This window comes from Brachionichthys hirsutus, chromosome 5, assembly GCF_040956055.1.
Source record: "Brachionichthys hirsutus isolate HB-005 chromosome 5, CSIRO-AGI_Bhir_v1, whole genome shotgun sequence".
Lineage (NCBI taxonomy): Eukaryota > Metazoa > Chordata > Actinopteri > Lophiiformes > Brachionichthyidae > Brachionichthys > Brachionichthys hirsutus.
The window spans coordinates 5,749,509-5,764,650 of NC_090901.1; the positions used below are offsets into that span (position 1 = coordinate 5,749,509).

The 15,142-nt window shown below is 42.8% G+C and overlaps 1 protein-coding gene across 1 annotated transcript; it reads right to left on the bottom strand.

The window, feature by feature from the left end:
* Positions 1–9,891: 9,891 nt before the first annotated feature.
* Positions 9,892–14,328, bottom strand: tspan18b (tetraspanin 18b). The gene is made up of 7 exons (XM_068739552.1): positions 14,239–14,328; positions 13,169–13,363; positions 12,895–12,969; positions 12,559–12,657; positions 12,145–12,321; positions 11,424–11,507; positions 9,892–10,683 (listed from the first exon to the last, which is right to left on the bottom strand). The coding sequence occupies exons 1-7, from the start codon at positions 14,299–14,301 to the stop codon at positions 10,636–10,638; spliced, it is 741 nt and encodes a 246-aa protein (XP_068595653.1). The 5' UTR covers positions 14,302–14,328; the 3' UTR covers positions 9,892–10,635.
* Between the last annotated feature and the right edge of the window lie 814 nt (positions 14,329–15,142).

A 15,142-nucleotide genomic window follows, 5' to 3' on the forward strand; every position in this document is an offset into this window, starting at 1 on the left:
CTTGGTTAACAGACTGATGTTTGGAACCATTGTTCTTTCAAAACATCCTGTGATGTCCAAGCTTCATCTTCATCACAAAGGTTGAGAAGTTTTAACCTATAGCTTTTCCGGATATTTGATCTGACCCGCTTCACACTGCGGGTTCTAGATTCCGAGGAAGCATCACAGAGGCAGTTGAACCATTTTACTTCCAGCTGTATTCTGCACTGAGGATTTATTAATGTCGAATGAAATTATGCCATTTGAATGGGTTTGAAGTTCAAAAAGTATTTTTGCAATAATTTCAAAATAAAAGCGTGCATGATCCGGTGTGTGAATGGATGCCCAGGTTGTTGGCTGCATTTTTTGTCTCCTCATTGGTCCTCCCTCACTTTTCTGCTCCATCCATGTTGATACTACTGAAATGAAGCAATTTAAATCCATATAATGCAGTATTGTTTTAATGTGAACAATATAAATGATGTTGATTGTTTGCCTGTACATTTTTTTTGCTTATTTGTCTAATAATGGCCCACCAGAGATAAACCATTTAAGTACAGTATTACAATAATATTGCCATAAATGTAAAGTTGTGTTTGGAGTGTTATTTTCTGAATTTCTTTATATTTGTTTTATGTCTTTAAGCAATTTTGGTGTAGTACCGGTAATCAAATATTTCTAGTTTTGACTGTGCGTTTATATTATGTGCCATTGCAATGACTTATTGCACTTAATTGTTGGGGGACTTTCTTCAAGTTTGACTTCCAGGGGGACACCGGTCTCCCTGTTAAAGCCATGGTTGTGTGTCCCGACAGTCCCGTCCATATTCAGCACCATGAACAGCATCACTGAAATCTGTAAAGGGTGCTTTACTTTTGTTTGTATAGAAGCAACTTGTTGATGTTTTTGAAATTATTTAGAAATAAATGAATCTCATTGACTCACATTTCTTCTTTAAGAATAGAAACGGCAAAAGAAAGCAAGCTAAATGTCAAAATAAAACAAGAAGTCACGAGACAGCATGAACACAAGACAAAAACAAATCAGCTGTCACACACACTGTTTTATGTTTCTAAATTAATTCGGAATAATCCGGATTAAAACAACAGTAACTTTCCTCTTTTAAATCCTCCACATTTTATTCTGGGAAATCGAATATTTGCCAAGAGGACGATGTAGAGAATAAATACATGTGAGAACAATCAACAATGTAATTTATATTTTACCATTGATAAAGCTGCAGAGGCTGGGAAAGAATCCCTTTATGATAAAAAGCTTCCCGCTTCAAACAGCTGTAAACATTTTCTTTACACGCTTAGCAATAAAATATATCTTCATTGCAATGTCCATAATAAAACTTAAAAGCTCAAAGTAGGAAAAACTTCCCAACTCCTAAATGGGAGCACATGAATGCCCTATTTGATCTAACAAAACAGTAGGGGGGTAAATATGGAGAACTACCGTATATACGCCAAAGGAACCTTAACTTTAAAGGAATAGTTCAACATTATTGGGAATCTTTTTTCGAGTTTGACAATAATATGCCATTTTAACATTTCTATTATACTAATTAAACAAGCAATATATAATATGCATGTTTTTGACTTCATATCTCGTGGTCGTCGCTTCAGAGATGCTAAAATATTTATTGAAATGAGAGCTTATCGCTTTCAAAAGTGAAAGGAACATTTAAGAAATATTTAATGCATCGCTGGTTAATAATGAAAATGTGTGTGTGTGTGTGTGATATGTGATCTTATTCCTTCTCTGGAATCAGTAGCTTCCAGATGGGATGCTCTGCCCAAGCCATTAGGCCCAAAGTTAAGCCTAATAGTTTGAATGGGCCTTAAATAACTCCAGGTGTTCTGTGGCTAACAGCAAAGCTACGGTCGGAGCGAGGCAAAGCAAGTAACGCCGTTTCACACAGATGTTCTTTGTTTTTGGAAATAGGAGCCCAATCATGCAACAAAACAGCCCGGTGGAAAAAAAAAAATCAAATCACTTTAACAAGAAGTGTCTGCTGAATATCATCCACAGAGGAGACAACACTTAAGACAACTCTCGCGTATAACAAAGGGAAGACATGGCCAGGAATAAAAAACATGGGGCCAATTCACATCTTGCCATCTCTGCGGTCTTTGCCCTGCGAGCAATGTTGGCCGCGCTCCCATTGCTGCTCTCCCCCATGCAGCAACAATTGCTGTCTTTTCCACAGTTGTGCAAGAGTTTAGCAGAAGAGCTCAGATCGCATGAGAACAGGAAAACTTGAGCGAAGCCTGCTGTCATCCATTACAGCCTCCAGCTCCAGGGAAGGGTTGGCGATCGTCAATAGGACAGTGATGAAGGCGAGGAGAGGACCTTCTACATGTACATGTCAAACAATTCTCCCTTGATGTCCTAATAACGATAAATCGAGCTTTCACAGAACCTTTGAAAACAACCTTGAAAAGTTCTTCTTTTCAGATTTTCAGCTACTTTTATGAAAAAACAAAACCATGAGTTAATCTGGCTCGCCATACTTTCCAACTTCTCAGTTCATCAGTTCCTGCAAGCTATAAGTATAGCTATAAGTATAGCTTGTAGTATAGTATAGAATTAAAGTATTAAATTAAGACAGAACACTTAAAAAGCAGCCACAAATTTACAGTTTTATATCCAACAACATTCTCTGTAAAGAGGAACATTCAGGTTCCTCTTTACAGGAATAAACAGCATATTGGTTCTAGCTAGGGACATCCCGATCAGGTTTTTGTGACCCTGAGTCCGAGTCATTTGATTTTGAACCGATACCGATACCGAGTCATGATCCGATACTTCTTTAATATATAAAAAAAATAAAGACGAGTGAAGAAACAGATCCAGGAAGTCCCTTATTTTTAATTTTAATCATCTTATTTCAACATTTAACTCTTAAACAGAGCACTTCTGTGGCGAGGCTTGAACATTCAAGTAATAAATTAAGTACTTTTTTTAACTTTGGACTTGGACTAGTGCAACAGGAAATATTAAATATGAATATTTAAAATAAAATGAACAGCACCTCAATCGCCAGGTTTCTGTCATCCACTTCCATAGCACAGACATCCTTGCGCGACTAGCTTCAAGCTGCTTCCGTGTTTGGCCAGCATTCAACCAATAGTGTCACAGGAAGTGACGTCATGCCGCATGCAGAGGTCTCACTCTGTGCCACAGCGTATCTCCAGATCTGACACAAAGTAATGACAATAATGATCCATATATATCCGAGTCCTGATCGAGAGCTAACGTCCGATTCCAATTGAGTCCGCAAAGCTCTCGATCAGCCCCGATTTCAGATCACAAGATCGGATCGGGACACCCCGAGTTTCCGACTTCCATTTTCGCACATATTCAGAGGCGGATTTGGTGTCTTCATGAGCTTTTTTGATAGTCAACAGAAAGTATCACATTACTTACCTGTTAAATCATCTGTAAGAAGTAATATACCAGTCAAAACTGCATAAATATACAGCAATATTTATTTAAACTCAGTTCTGACACAATCAGAGAACTGGCGGGAAAATGGGCCGCTAATTAAAGAGACGTAGAAAACCTCCACTTCTCGGTTGTCTGAAACGCATGTAGATGACATAAATAAACACTCCGAGAGGAAGAGGAGCAGCCCACTGTGCCCCGAACAGCGCTCATTAAACCTAATGGGTCACGCTGCTCCAGCCAGGCTCCACTGACACCCTTAATAGAAGCCTGCATGGTTAAGGGACCATGAAGACCATTAGGACACTTCAAAGTTCACCCCGTTACATTAAGACCCTGCTGATATGGTAAAGATCAAATTCCTCATTCACCACTTTATTTTTCCATTAGCCGCCCTGTCAATCAGGTCACTCCATAAACAACTGGATGCTTGGGCTGCTCATTAAAGGCCATCGTTAGCCACGCCAAGGCTGCAAATCAGTGCAAAAAAAAAGCTGGCACTTTGGATTAAACTGTTAAATGAACCAACTGGTTTTAAAATAAAGCTGCTGCTTTAACTGTAAATCAGATTTATCCACTCACTGGTGCACTCTCAAAGAGTGTGGATGACTGGAGCCGCAGGAAAATGACAAACATGAATAGCAAGACTCCGACATTAAAATTCACACGGTTGCTGCTGTGAAAACAAAGTCTACCTCACTCAGAAAACCTCAGGTGACGTGTCATAAATCCAGAGAGCCGGCAGAAGCTTGATATATTGATCCTGTCCCACGCCGTGTAAAAGGCTTTTTCCTGCTGCGACCATAAGTCAACGCTACGACGTATCTTTGTGGACAGGAGCACGCAGCTGAAGAGGAAGAGACACAACATGCATCACTTTGTCAAGAAAAACGTCCCTCATTACAAGCTGAGAATGACCTCTGAGCCAAACGTAGGGACGTCCCTGTTTGGCTGGACTGATTGATACTACGAGACATGAGCAGGAGACAGGCTGGTCCTGTCTGACCCGGGACATCATGCACAGTTCAGGGTGAAAACTAGAATGACAGACAGGAACCACAGCACGAATACATGTTTGCATGTCTCTGCGTCTGCATCGCAGGACCTGACAGGTAATTGTGTCGGCAGTAGGATGGGAGCATAGGAGGAGGGCTTGGCTCGGAGGGGAGATCAGGGAGGAGGTCTGCTGAGGAGCGAGCAGGGACCCTTCCCTGCGCTCCTCCTAATGGGCTCTCTGGCTCGCATCCAGCGTCGTCCGATAGCTCACCCACAACTCAACTTTATCGTCAAAATCGGTTTGATCTCTTTCAATGCTCACGCTGCTGAGCTCATCTACTGGACACTAGCAAATAATACTGAGCATTATTGCATCATATGTCATCCTGTGTCAAAACAAGTGTCTCTGTGTGTGTGATCAGAGGACTTGTATACAAGTAAAGAAGGGTGTGAGACTTTTTTCAAAGCATGCAAACCTAGTGGTCATCTTCTTTTAATATTCTTCCTGGTCCATTTTAAACAGAGGCTTCAACGTGTGCTTACATTTGATTCAATTAAAGACGCTACGTGTAAAAATCCTCAGTTCTATGAAGTATTTAGAGTATTCAGAGCTTTTACTTGCACGGTATTGAAAGTTTCAAAACCCAAAGTATAACCAAAGTGTGTCGGATTTATGGCTGGTATCCAGCCTCCTCTCCATTCCACCATCAGCTGACAGCGGCCAGCAATCAACCGATGCCCTGCGCGTGGTCTGACAGGCATGTCTGTGGTCTGTAAGCATGGAGGGAGTCTTGCATCATTCACTAACTCCCACTAATAAAACTCCAGTTTATGAGTGTGTGTGTGCGTGGAAATGTATTGAGTGGCTTTTTTAACATGCAAATATAAAGATGGTGGGAAAGAATTTAGGTGAAGGTTTAGCCAGGCTGAAGGAACAGAGTGGATTAAACCAGCGGGGCTGGTTAGCAGGTTGAATCCGGAACCGGGTGTCTTCAGAGGACGGCACTACTTTTATCACTTTAACAGTAGTGTTGCTCTTAACATATGAAAGTGGTCAGCTGCAGATGCATAAGCATAATCCTGTATGAGTTAAGCTTTTAGAAGCAGTTGATTCTGCTTTACAAGCATGTGGTAGAAAATAAATAACATCACCCGTAAAACATGTCTCAACTGTCAGCAATGAAATGAGTCACCCTGTTGACTCCTCCAGCCCAACTTGCTCAATCTACAGCCGGCCCATTCTTTCCCACCTTTTAGTCTTTCCTCGTCCACATTTGTTATCAGGATGCGTCTTTAACCCCCTCGATCCGTTCACTCCGGAGCGGCACGTCTCTTCTCTGCACAGCAACATGCTTTTAATTATGAATCTCGTGAATTTGGGGGGTGGTGAGGAATCCTGCTGATTTATGATGCGCTCCAGTCCTGCAGCGATCGGCGCATTTGCACCGAACGCCCTCCTACTGCAGAGCTCAAAGGTCAGACCTACACAACAGCTGACCTCTAGCAGACTCTGTGCATCGGGCCACTCCGGACCTGATTGACAGGCCAGAGAGACAGAGAGTGGCCCGATGGCGGCTCAGCAGCTCAGGCTGTAGGGTAAGAGAACTCCCTGCGAGAGAACTGCTCCCGCTGGGAGGGAACTTTGCTACACGGTCTCATATAGGGGGAAAGTGAAAAGACAAAGAGATAACTAATGAGGATAAATGAAGTGGCCTCATTCAGTCATTGGGACTCTGCCGGCTGCTCAACATTACTCTTCTCCTTTGTAACAACTTTGTGGTTTTCTTGCATGGAATAATTCTGCGCCATCTATTTGTTGTCAGCCTCTAAATCCGAGCACTGCGGGCTGAAAACACATGCTTCACATATGAGTCACAGAACACATGAAATCTCCACGGCGGTGATGCTCGGCCTGAGAAATGAGCACATCCCCACAGACGCATTTCCTGGCCGTCCCGGCTCACTTCCTGTTTCACGCTATGTCATGGGCATCGTGCGTCACAAAGGGCTACTCAGGATGCCGGTTCTGTGGGACTGGACCGCTGCGGGACAAGTCGGTCCCTTTAGGCACAAACAGCAAGGGAGCTGCAGAGTATTTAATTAATTTAATTCATGCACTGTGCATCGATTCGTGCTGTTGAGGATATATTTAAATTCACACACTTTCACCGTGGGCTTTGTGATCACATGGCGGCGGATGTGAAACGTTATGGGTTCTGCTGAACGGTCATCAGAGGCTTGTCCCAGCCCGTCAGCTCGCCACCGGACCTAGCACCCTTCACACAGAATAAACATGACACAGAGGAGAAACCCGAGATCTATGTCGGAGAGGATGTATTACATGCAGGGAAAGGGACTCTCTAATTCCCCTGGGAGTCTAACTACCCATAAATCATCAAGCAATGAAAGTTTCCTCTCCAAACAGGGGGCTAAAACAAACTGAACAAGAGTCACCATTTCTCCCTTTTTCCTGGTTGGATTTTTTATGAGGAAAGAAGAGATGTACTGGTGCAAGTCCACGCTGGAGCAAAGAGGCAAATACTAAAACATCAATCCTCCGCAGCAACCCTAAACTACAAGAGAAAGAAAGAAATCCAACAGCATTTAAAGGCTTTTACACGAGGTGCTCTAATGGTGGCGGGAAGAGTAGAGCCCTTAAATCCGAAGCTGGTCTGAGAACAGAGGGGCCTATCCTTCCCCTTCTGTTATTGCAGAGACGACCCTGGAGCTTTTTGTAATGATATCTGATGCTACAATTAAGATGGAAAATTCTGACATGGGCAAAAGAAAAAGAGAGACAAGTTTCACCACAAACTGCCAATGCAAAAAAAAAAAAAAAAAAAACAATTCCAAGAAGAATAAATCCTTTACTTTGGTATTCTTCTGTAAAATGAAAGCAGGTTTCCATGTGTATGACATGACAAACAGAAATAAATCCTTGCTGTATGTCAACACACAATATTTGCAACAGGATGATTTATTTCCAGATGTTCAGATCGGTGTGATCTCAGAGGTAGAAGCAGTGGCAGCAGTTTGCTGAACTAGCTGTTGCAGAATACGTTTGATCTGATGCCACCAGGAGGGTTAGTACACCTCAGCTCTGTGTTTGTGCGTCTTGAATGTGATGTGACCATACTGTGTGGGACGGACGGACGGAACCACCAGCACCACTTTTCAGCTGTTCGGTTCTCACAGAGATCTTGACCTGAAGGCACACTATGTCAAATTTGGATCAGTAAATTTTGGATGTTTGCAGGTAAAAGAGTCAGAAAATTATATTGAGTGAAATAAAACCAGGCGAGATACGCACATAATAATATATAAAGTAGTAACATTAAATTTACTTTTACTCTCAAATTGAGAGTGCGTTTGTCCATCCATCCATCCTCATGCCACTCTTATATATGATCCTAAAAACAATCAGCATATAAAATATGTATTAATGTTAAATGTTTGGTGAAATTATCTTGCTTTTGATCAAAAGGTCCCTTCTTGATAATGGACAGAAGAAACTAGTCATTCACAAGAGCCAATAAAGAAGTAGGAGGGATACAAGTGCCCCCATGTGGTGAATTATATTATTTCATCTTACATCAGCGTTATTAAAATAAGCTGCCGATACAAACCAGAAATAATTTATCATCCAGTATTTTTTAACTACAGTGAACAATTAATAAATAGCATTTGGCAAGTCCAAGCTAATAAATTCATATTTTAAAAGTACATTTTGGAGTAGTTCGAAACAGTATTTTTGAGAGATGCTGTACAGTTTTATGTTTTATGATTTTTTTTTATTGTAGCCAAATAAAAGATGTGGTGCCCTAAAGATAACAGATTCATCAGCTGTATATGGCCCAGTCTACTTTCATAAATAAACCTATAGAGTTAAATAATATTTAATTGGTACCAGTCTCCTGAAATGAGAGCATTATTGCTTCCATCCATTAGCTTTGAATTAAAACGTAAGCAGCAGCTCCCAGGAACCTTTCACACTGTCATCTGGATGCTGTAACCTGCTGATCAAATATATTTTCCCACTAAAGCTTTTTATATATCAGGGGCTGAATAATTTGTTTCCAACAGTAGAGAACAATAAACAATTCAGAGGCAGACTCTGAGCTTTATCTCACATTTTGACTCTTTATTTTCACTTAATCAAAAGGTAAAACTGTTTCTTTACAGGTCTGGAGTCTGCTGTACACCATGCTGGCTGATCTCTATAACCATAAAACAGCAAAGACACAGAAGAAGACGTGATTCTTCTCCGAAGGTTTCCAATCTGACCAGCTATTGCGTTTAACCTTGAGTTTGGTTGACTGGCGCCGCATGCTGGCGAGAAAGATGCAGCGAGTACTCGTTTTGCACCAACTGCTCTCAGAACACGGCAGCATGTAAAATACGTGTAAAAACTTTCAAATCACGACATTTCAATATTCAATGACATATTTAAGAAAGCAATTTATTAAAAAAAGAAATGTGACATTCATTATGTGACTCAAATAATGAGCCGTAGTGTTTCTCTCTCATTGGGCCCCAAACCTCTCAGAAACACGCTAAGAATGACTATCTCCGACTCCAGCTTCACCATGATAATACTGATACTTATATTTGCCCGTTAGCTCCCATATAAAACAAGATTTCAAGGAAACATCGCGCACATTCTGTATCAAAAAGTGTCAGGAAAATACTAAAGGCTTGATCCTGCACGTATTCTGACTTAAACCAGGATTGGATTACATCTCGCCTATCTGCACTGGCTCCCAGTAAATTTCAGAATGGAATTTAAAATCCTTCTCCACGTACTACATGCCTTTAACATCACTCAAAGGAATTATTAAGGGTTATACTTTGGATCCAAAGAATCTTCTGGAGCCAACTATCAGTTAATATCCCAGCCTTGATCCGGGACGCCCTCTCTACATTTAAGAGTATGCTTTAAATGTTCTTTCTTAATAAAGCTTATCATTAGGGATGGTTCATGTTAGTCATTAGCTACGCTGTTACAGGCTCAACCCTAACCCAGCGGCGGTTGTGAAAATTGCCTTTAGAGATCCTTTGTTCTGATTTGTTGCTATTCTAATTAATTGATCCAGCTCATTGGGTCATTTATTTTCCTTTGTTGTGGCGTTTCGATGCCATTGGTGTTGACATGTTCAGTACTCATTTACTTCGCTTTTAATTATTTTTCCCCTCAGTTATTCTTGTGAGCTGTTTGCCATAGTGGGGAAAAAAAATCAATACACTAATGCATTTTGTATGTACATAATTGATTTCATCATCACTGGAACAATATCACATTTCATTACGCTTTTGTCCATCAATGGGTGAAGCATCCATCTGCTCTATTTTATTCCCATCATTGTAGAGATATGATTAATTTGTTTTATTAAAAGAAGCTCAATAATCATTTTTTGCACAGTGCCATTATTAAAAGAACTTTTAAAGAAAGCAAATGCAGCGACAGTCATTTAAAATGCCATTTATGTCATCGACTTTCCAAGAACCAATACAAATGCATAGGAATACATTTCACCACCTAAAACCACACGAAGCCACGACTGCAATAAAACATCACCGTACAAATAGAAAAAAGAAGGCCGGCTTTCCGAGGCGCGGCAGTGAAGAGCCACGCGCTCACAAATGAGTTCACACACATTCAAAAAGAGCATCAAGTATGTACACACTCACACACACACACACACAGAGCTTATATCGTACAGCATTAAAGATGAGTGGCTGTAAAAAGTTATCTGGAGGGAGGGGGGGGTGTTACAGTATACAGTATGAAAGGTAAACAGGTAACAGCCAGAGTGTACATGAAACGCATTTTTACAGTTCAGCCAACTTTACTTTATAAATATTCTTCATCCAAAAGTCAGTGCAGTTCTGGTCCTCCGTTTTTACGCCCAGTCCGTGGTAGACCCGGTCCAAAATGACGGTTTCCACATAAATCTTTTCACATCAGTTTTGCCTCTGATTAACGCTATGATTTGTGCATGTATTTCTTTTGTTTGCATGTTTTTTGTAGTCTTTTTTTAACCAGCCAGTACTTCAAAAGTCCAGCTGTGAAGTACGGGAGTATGAGAAGTTTTTTTTTTCCTACCAATTAGCTAATATAAAAAGGGATCAACAAATTTACAAGTATCCATTTTGTTCTTTTCTCCTGGATTCCCCTTATTTTAAAAAAAGGTCACAGATGGAGCAGCTCTACTGGATTCCCCTGAAGAGACACATTGCAAAGACCATGGCGAAGAGCTGAGGACAGGAAGAGCAAAGAGATTATAAACAGCAAAAGGAAAAGTGTTTCTTAATCCTGACATAAAAGTGGCCCGACATCCATTCTGGATTCCTGTTTGTTTACTATTTTATGTTTACTTTTTTAAAGTATTTTTTAAAGCTGAGGTCCCAGCTGTTCACACAGCCGTTGTTGTGGTTGGACATTATTTCATCATATTTACAGAAAGTTCATACATTTACTTCATTTTCTAAATTTAATAAATTCTACTTTCACTCAAACTCATTCACCATTGAAGCTTTGCATGCACACAGCATTTTTCCAACTTTAGAATTATTGTAAGAATGAATGACTGTAAATATGATTCCAGTTTGCTGCATCGACGAGAAATAAAAAAAGAGAAAATATTATGAATGGTCTTTTTTTTAAACCTCAATTAAAGACTGGGAGATAGAAATGCGTTATTTTTTGTATTTCTAATTTTAAATTTTTATATTTTTATATTTTTAATTAATTATTATTATTATTTCACAGGATGCTGTGCTATGATGGAGAATAAAGCTTTCTCTTTCTGTGCATCAGATAAAATATATTTCTATATTAATTATATTAAGTATATATTAAGTATATTTCTGTAGTACTATTTCCCACCACTAGACGGAGACGTTGTCACACAGACAGCTCTCAAGTACCTTCTGAAATAAATATTCACATCCCTGAATGTCCGAAGAAAAGCTGTAGAGCATGAATCCTGCCGTACCTCAATGGTGAGCACCACGATGGCCAGAGCTCCAGCCACATAGATGTACAGCTCAAAGTAGTCCACTACTGCAGAGTAACAGCCCTGTGGACACACAGAGACGTGGAGCTCAGCAGACATCAGTGGGCTGTAAACGGCCACCATTACAGAGACAATTAATCTAAAACCACAGCTTTAATTGAGCGAGGCGCCGAACAAAGGCCTGGCTGTGGGAGTGGGAAACCGCGCCTCCAGCCTCACTGAGTTTTAATGAGGGAGACACACAATGTGGACAACTCCCATTGTTCTCCTGGCATGAAAAGCAACAGGTGGAGAGTGTCGTGAAATCCTCTCCCTCCCGGCTCTCGCTGTAATTACGAGTCACTCCAGGGCTTCCTTTATACAGACGGAAGCTGGAAGCCGGTGTGCAACTCTGAAGCACATATTCATACACTTATTATCCTCTATTTTTGCACACATGGATGCCCCACAAAAAAAAAATCCAATTTGTATGCACATGCACACAAATACATCTACACACATGCACACGTGCACAGATTTCGGCGTCTCCACACCCGCACCCTACATATGGAGAAGGACTAATCAGCCATGGAAGAGTCAGCAATCCCCTGGATGTCACCCCTCAACTGTCTCCTGCTCTAATTAGACCTGGAGGTGGCTTGTATGGAGAGAGAGAGAGAGAGAGAGAGAGAGAGAGAGCGAGAGAGCTGACAGAAGTTACCTTGTTATGGCGGAACATCATACTGCCTGATAAGCACTGCCCCAGGTTGATGTAGGCCTTGTCCCCGGTCTGACCGGCATGCTGGCAGCAGGCTTCTGGGACAATGTGGTTCTGGTTGATCATCTTGAACCGGCTGTCCCTGAAATCCTCTGGGCTGTTCACCCCACAGCAGTCAAACTGTCGGGAGAGAGGAAGCCGTGACTGGAGCGCCTGTGTGTGCGCGGCGGCCTGCGGTCCGCCCACTGCACCAGCCCAGCATGATGATTTTGGATGTGGACCCTCCGACACACAAGGCTAAAACTTTCCAACTTCCACAGACAGTCGGTGGAAGTAATGAGTCTGGGTGGGGTGGGGTGGGGGTGGGGGTGGGGGTGGGGGGGCACATGAGCTCATCGCCGTGGGTGTCGGCCTTACTGTTGTCATGATGGCATTCCATGTGGTGGTGAAGACGTCGGTGTTGTTGTAGCCCTGATAATGGCTCTTCAGCTCCTTGGTGAAGTATTCTCTGGTCAGCTGAAGATAAGAGCAGAGTTTCAGTTCACTGCAGGGATGAAGCCGGACAGTCGCGGACAAGAGAGACGGAGGTCGCTCATCTCGTTCAATCAATAACCATCGGGAGCCAATATGAGCTCTCGTAATTTTTCGTTTGCCAGAAACATTTGTGGGGTTGAAATTTGGCACGCAGTCCTGCTGGTCTGTAGAGATCAGAAGAAGGATGAAGAAGAAGCAGCAGCAGCAGCAGCGACTTACATGCTCCCTGAAGATGAAGGCCAGGATGGCAGCGGCCAGCTCCGCTAAGAAGATGAGGAGGATGAGCATGAAGAACTGCAACAACGAAAGAAAAGAGCAGAGCAACACACGAGAAATCACATTGTGGACTGGCCAGCCTGTCACTATTAACTATGCAAGAGGAACTAATAGACAAGCTGTTTTTCTGCCTCAAGCACAACAGGCTGGCTAATCAACACACGCTCAGGTAAACCGGATTGGTCACACAAATCCGTTAAAAAAAAAGTCAACTCACAAAGAGGAGCAGACACTTGTTCTCCCGGATGGCTCCACAGCAGCCCAGGAAGCCCAGGAGGAAGAGCATGCCCCCCATGGCCAGGATGATGTAGACCCCCGTGAACAGCAGGGGGTTGGCGGCTATGATTTCTCTGAATCCTGTGGGGTCCACCAGCACCCACACCCCCACTCCCAAGAGGAAAGAGCCCCCCAGCTGGTGGACAGGAGTGAAAGACAGCAGTCAGACAAAATCGGCAGGCAGGTAGAATAGAATAGAATAGAAAGCCTTTATTGTTATTGCATAGTGGATATATTCGGTATAGTCTGTATTCGGAGCGGTGCATGAATCAGCCAACAAAGGGTTAAATTATGGTAGATTAATGGATCCGATAAATGGAATAGAAGATCGGGGCTTTTCTTCCAGCAAAATATGCTGGTAATGCAAATCCGTGAGCGGCTGGGGTGAGAGGTGAGGGCAAATAAAAGGCTCCATATCTCCAGAGCCATGATGCCTTGGGGGAGGGGGGGGGGGTCTATTCTGCTTCAAATAAATCCCTAACTCTGCCAGAGAGACGCACGGCCTCCATCCTCTCCTTGATGAGCAGCGTGACTGAAGCGTTTGAGAAAGCTCCAACAGAAACAAAGGGGTGGCCGTAAAACAGGCCGGCGCTAACAGCCCTTAGCTCTGCTGCATTATCAGCCAAGCCTTGAACAATGGCTTCAGAGTGGAGTCACGAAACAGGAGGGTTGAGTCTAATAAAGCAGGAGCCCCTCCCAGCGTGACCCCCCCTCTTTACAGGCTCACAGTAATGGGATTACCCTCGACTGTCTGATCAAGATTGATCAACTCAGGCGTCAGTCACAAAGCCTTCATAGCGCAGGGAGCCTCAGATGTGTGCCAGCATGCTAAGATGTAATCAAGAGAGAATCTGATGGGATCAAGATAGCCTCCATCTAATGAGATGCAAATGTGACTCCATTAGTGCACTGTGGGGCGGGGGGGGGGGGGGTGTTAAATGAATTAGATTGACACCAACTTCAGATGAAGCCAGATGAAGAGTATTTGAGGAAGACAGGAAAGATACTTACAAAGATGAGGAAATTGAAGACAAACATGAGGTACTTGATGCAGCTGAGACAGTCCCCCTCCATGGACGTCCCCCGCGCTGAAGCCTCTCCCTGCCCCTGAGAGGAAGCAACAACACACACCGTCTTATTGTGTACGGCCCATCAGACACACACACCTGTCGGTTCCTCCGGATCAGAGCATCGACCCAGATTTCGCGAGTACAGATTTTCTTTTTCTTTTTTTTAGTAACGCATCACATGACAAAGAAGGGCCACGGGTGATTTTTACGTTGGAGAAAATCCGGTAGTCTTCCAAAGTAAAACACCTGTCAGACTCTAACAATCAACATGACGGAAAGTATATCAATTATTTATTCTTTCTGTGCGGCCCGGTAAGAAATGTCCCACGGCCCAGTGGCTGGGGACCCCTGTGTTAACGGGACAACGGCAGGACATTGCTGTGGAGCTCCTCCGTCTTCTTAATGTAATGAGAGGCAGGAGGCCTGCGCCCCGTCTGACGTAAATACACTTTCCCTGACGAAGGTCCATCCTGCAAGCACTCGTGGTTAATGAAGAGCGCCTGTGCTGCATTAGGAGACAACACGCCATGACCCTTTTACCTGCTCATGTCTGAGGCGCCACAGAGCCTCCATCGCAGCATGTACAAAAGCCACCAGGCTGCAGATGAGCCAGTCCTGCTCCTCTGGGAGGTTACGAACAGTTTTATTCTACGTAAACTGAAATGGAAACAATCTGCGACGCGGCCAGCCATAATTACAGCCTCGGTCGGAACAGAAAAGTAATTATTTTGGCAGAAACAAACTGTCACTCTGACAGGATTGATTCTGGGTTATCAATGTGCGATTTCTCTGAGGGATTGGAAATGGGTTTACGCAACTAGGCGAAGTCACACGCCCTTCCCCCT

Coding starts and splice junctions, on each gene's coding strand:
- tspan18b (XM_068739552.1), bottom strand. CDS start 14,301: ATGGAGGGGGACTGTCTCAGCTGCATCAAGTACCTCATGTTTGTCTTC. Junction 12,970..13,168: donor ACAAGTGTCTGCTCCTCTTT/GTGAGTTGACTT, acceptor TCGTTGTTGCAG/TTCTTCATGCTCATCCTCCT. Junction 11,508..12,144: donor TGATGTTCCGCCATAACAAG/GTAACTTCTGTC, acceptor GTGTGTCCACAG/GGCTGTTACTCTGCAGTAGT.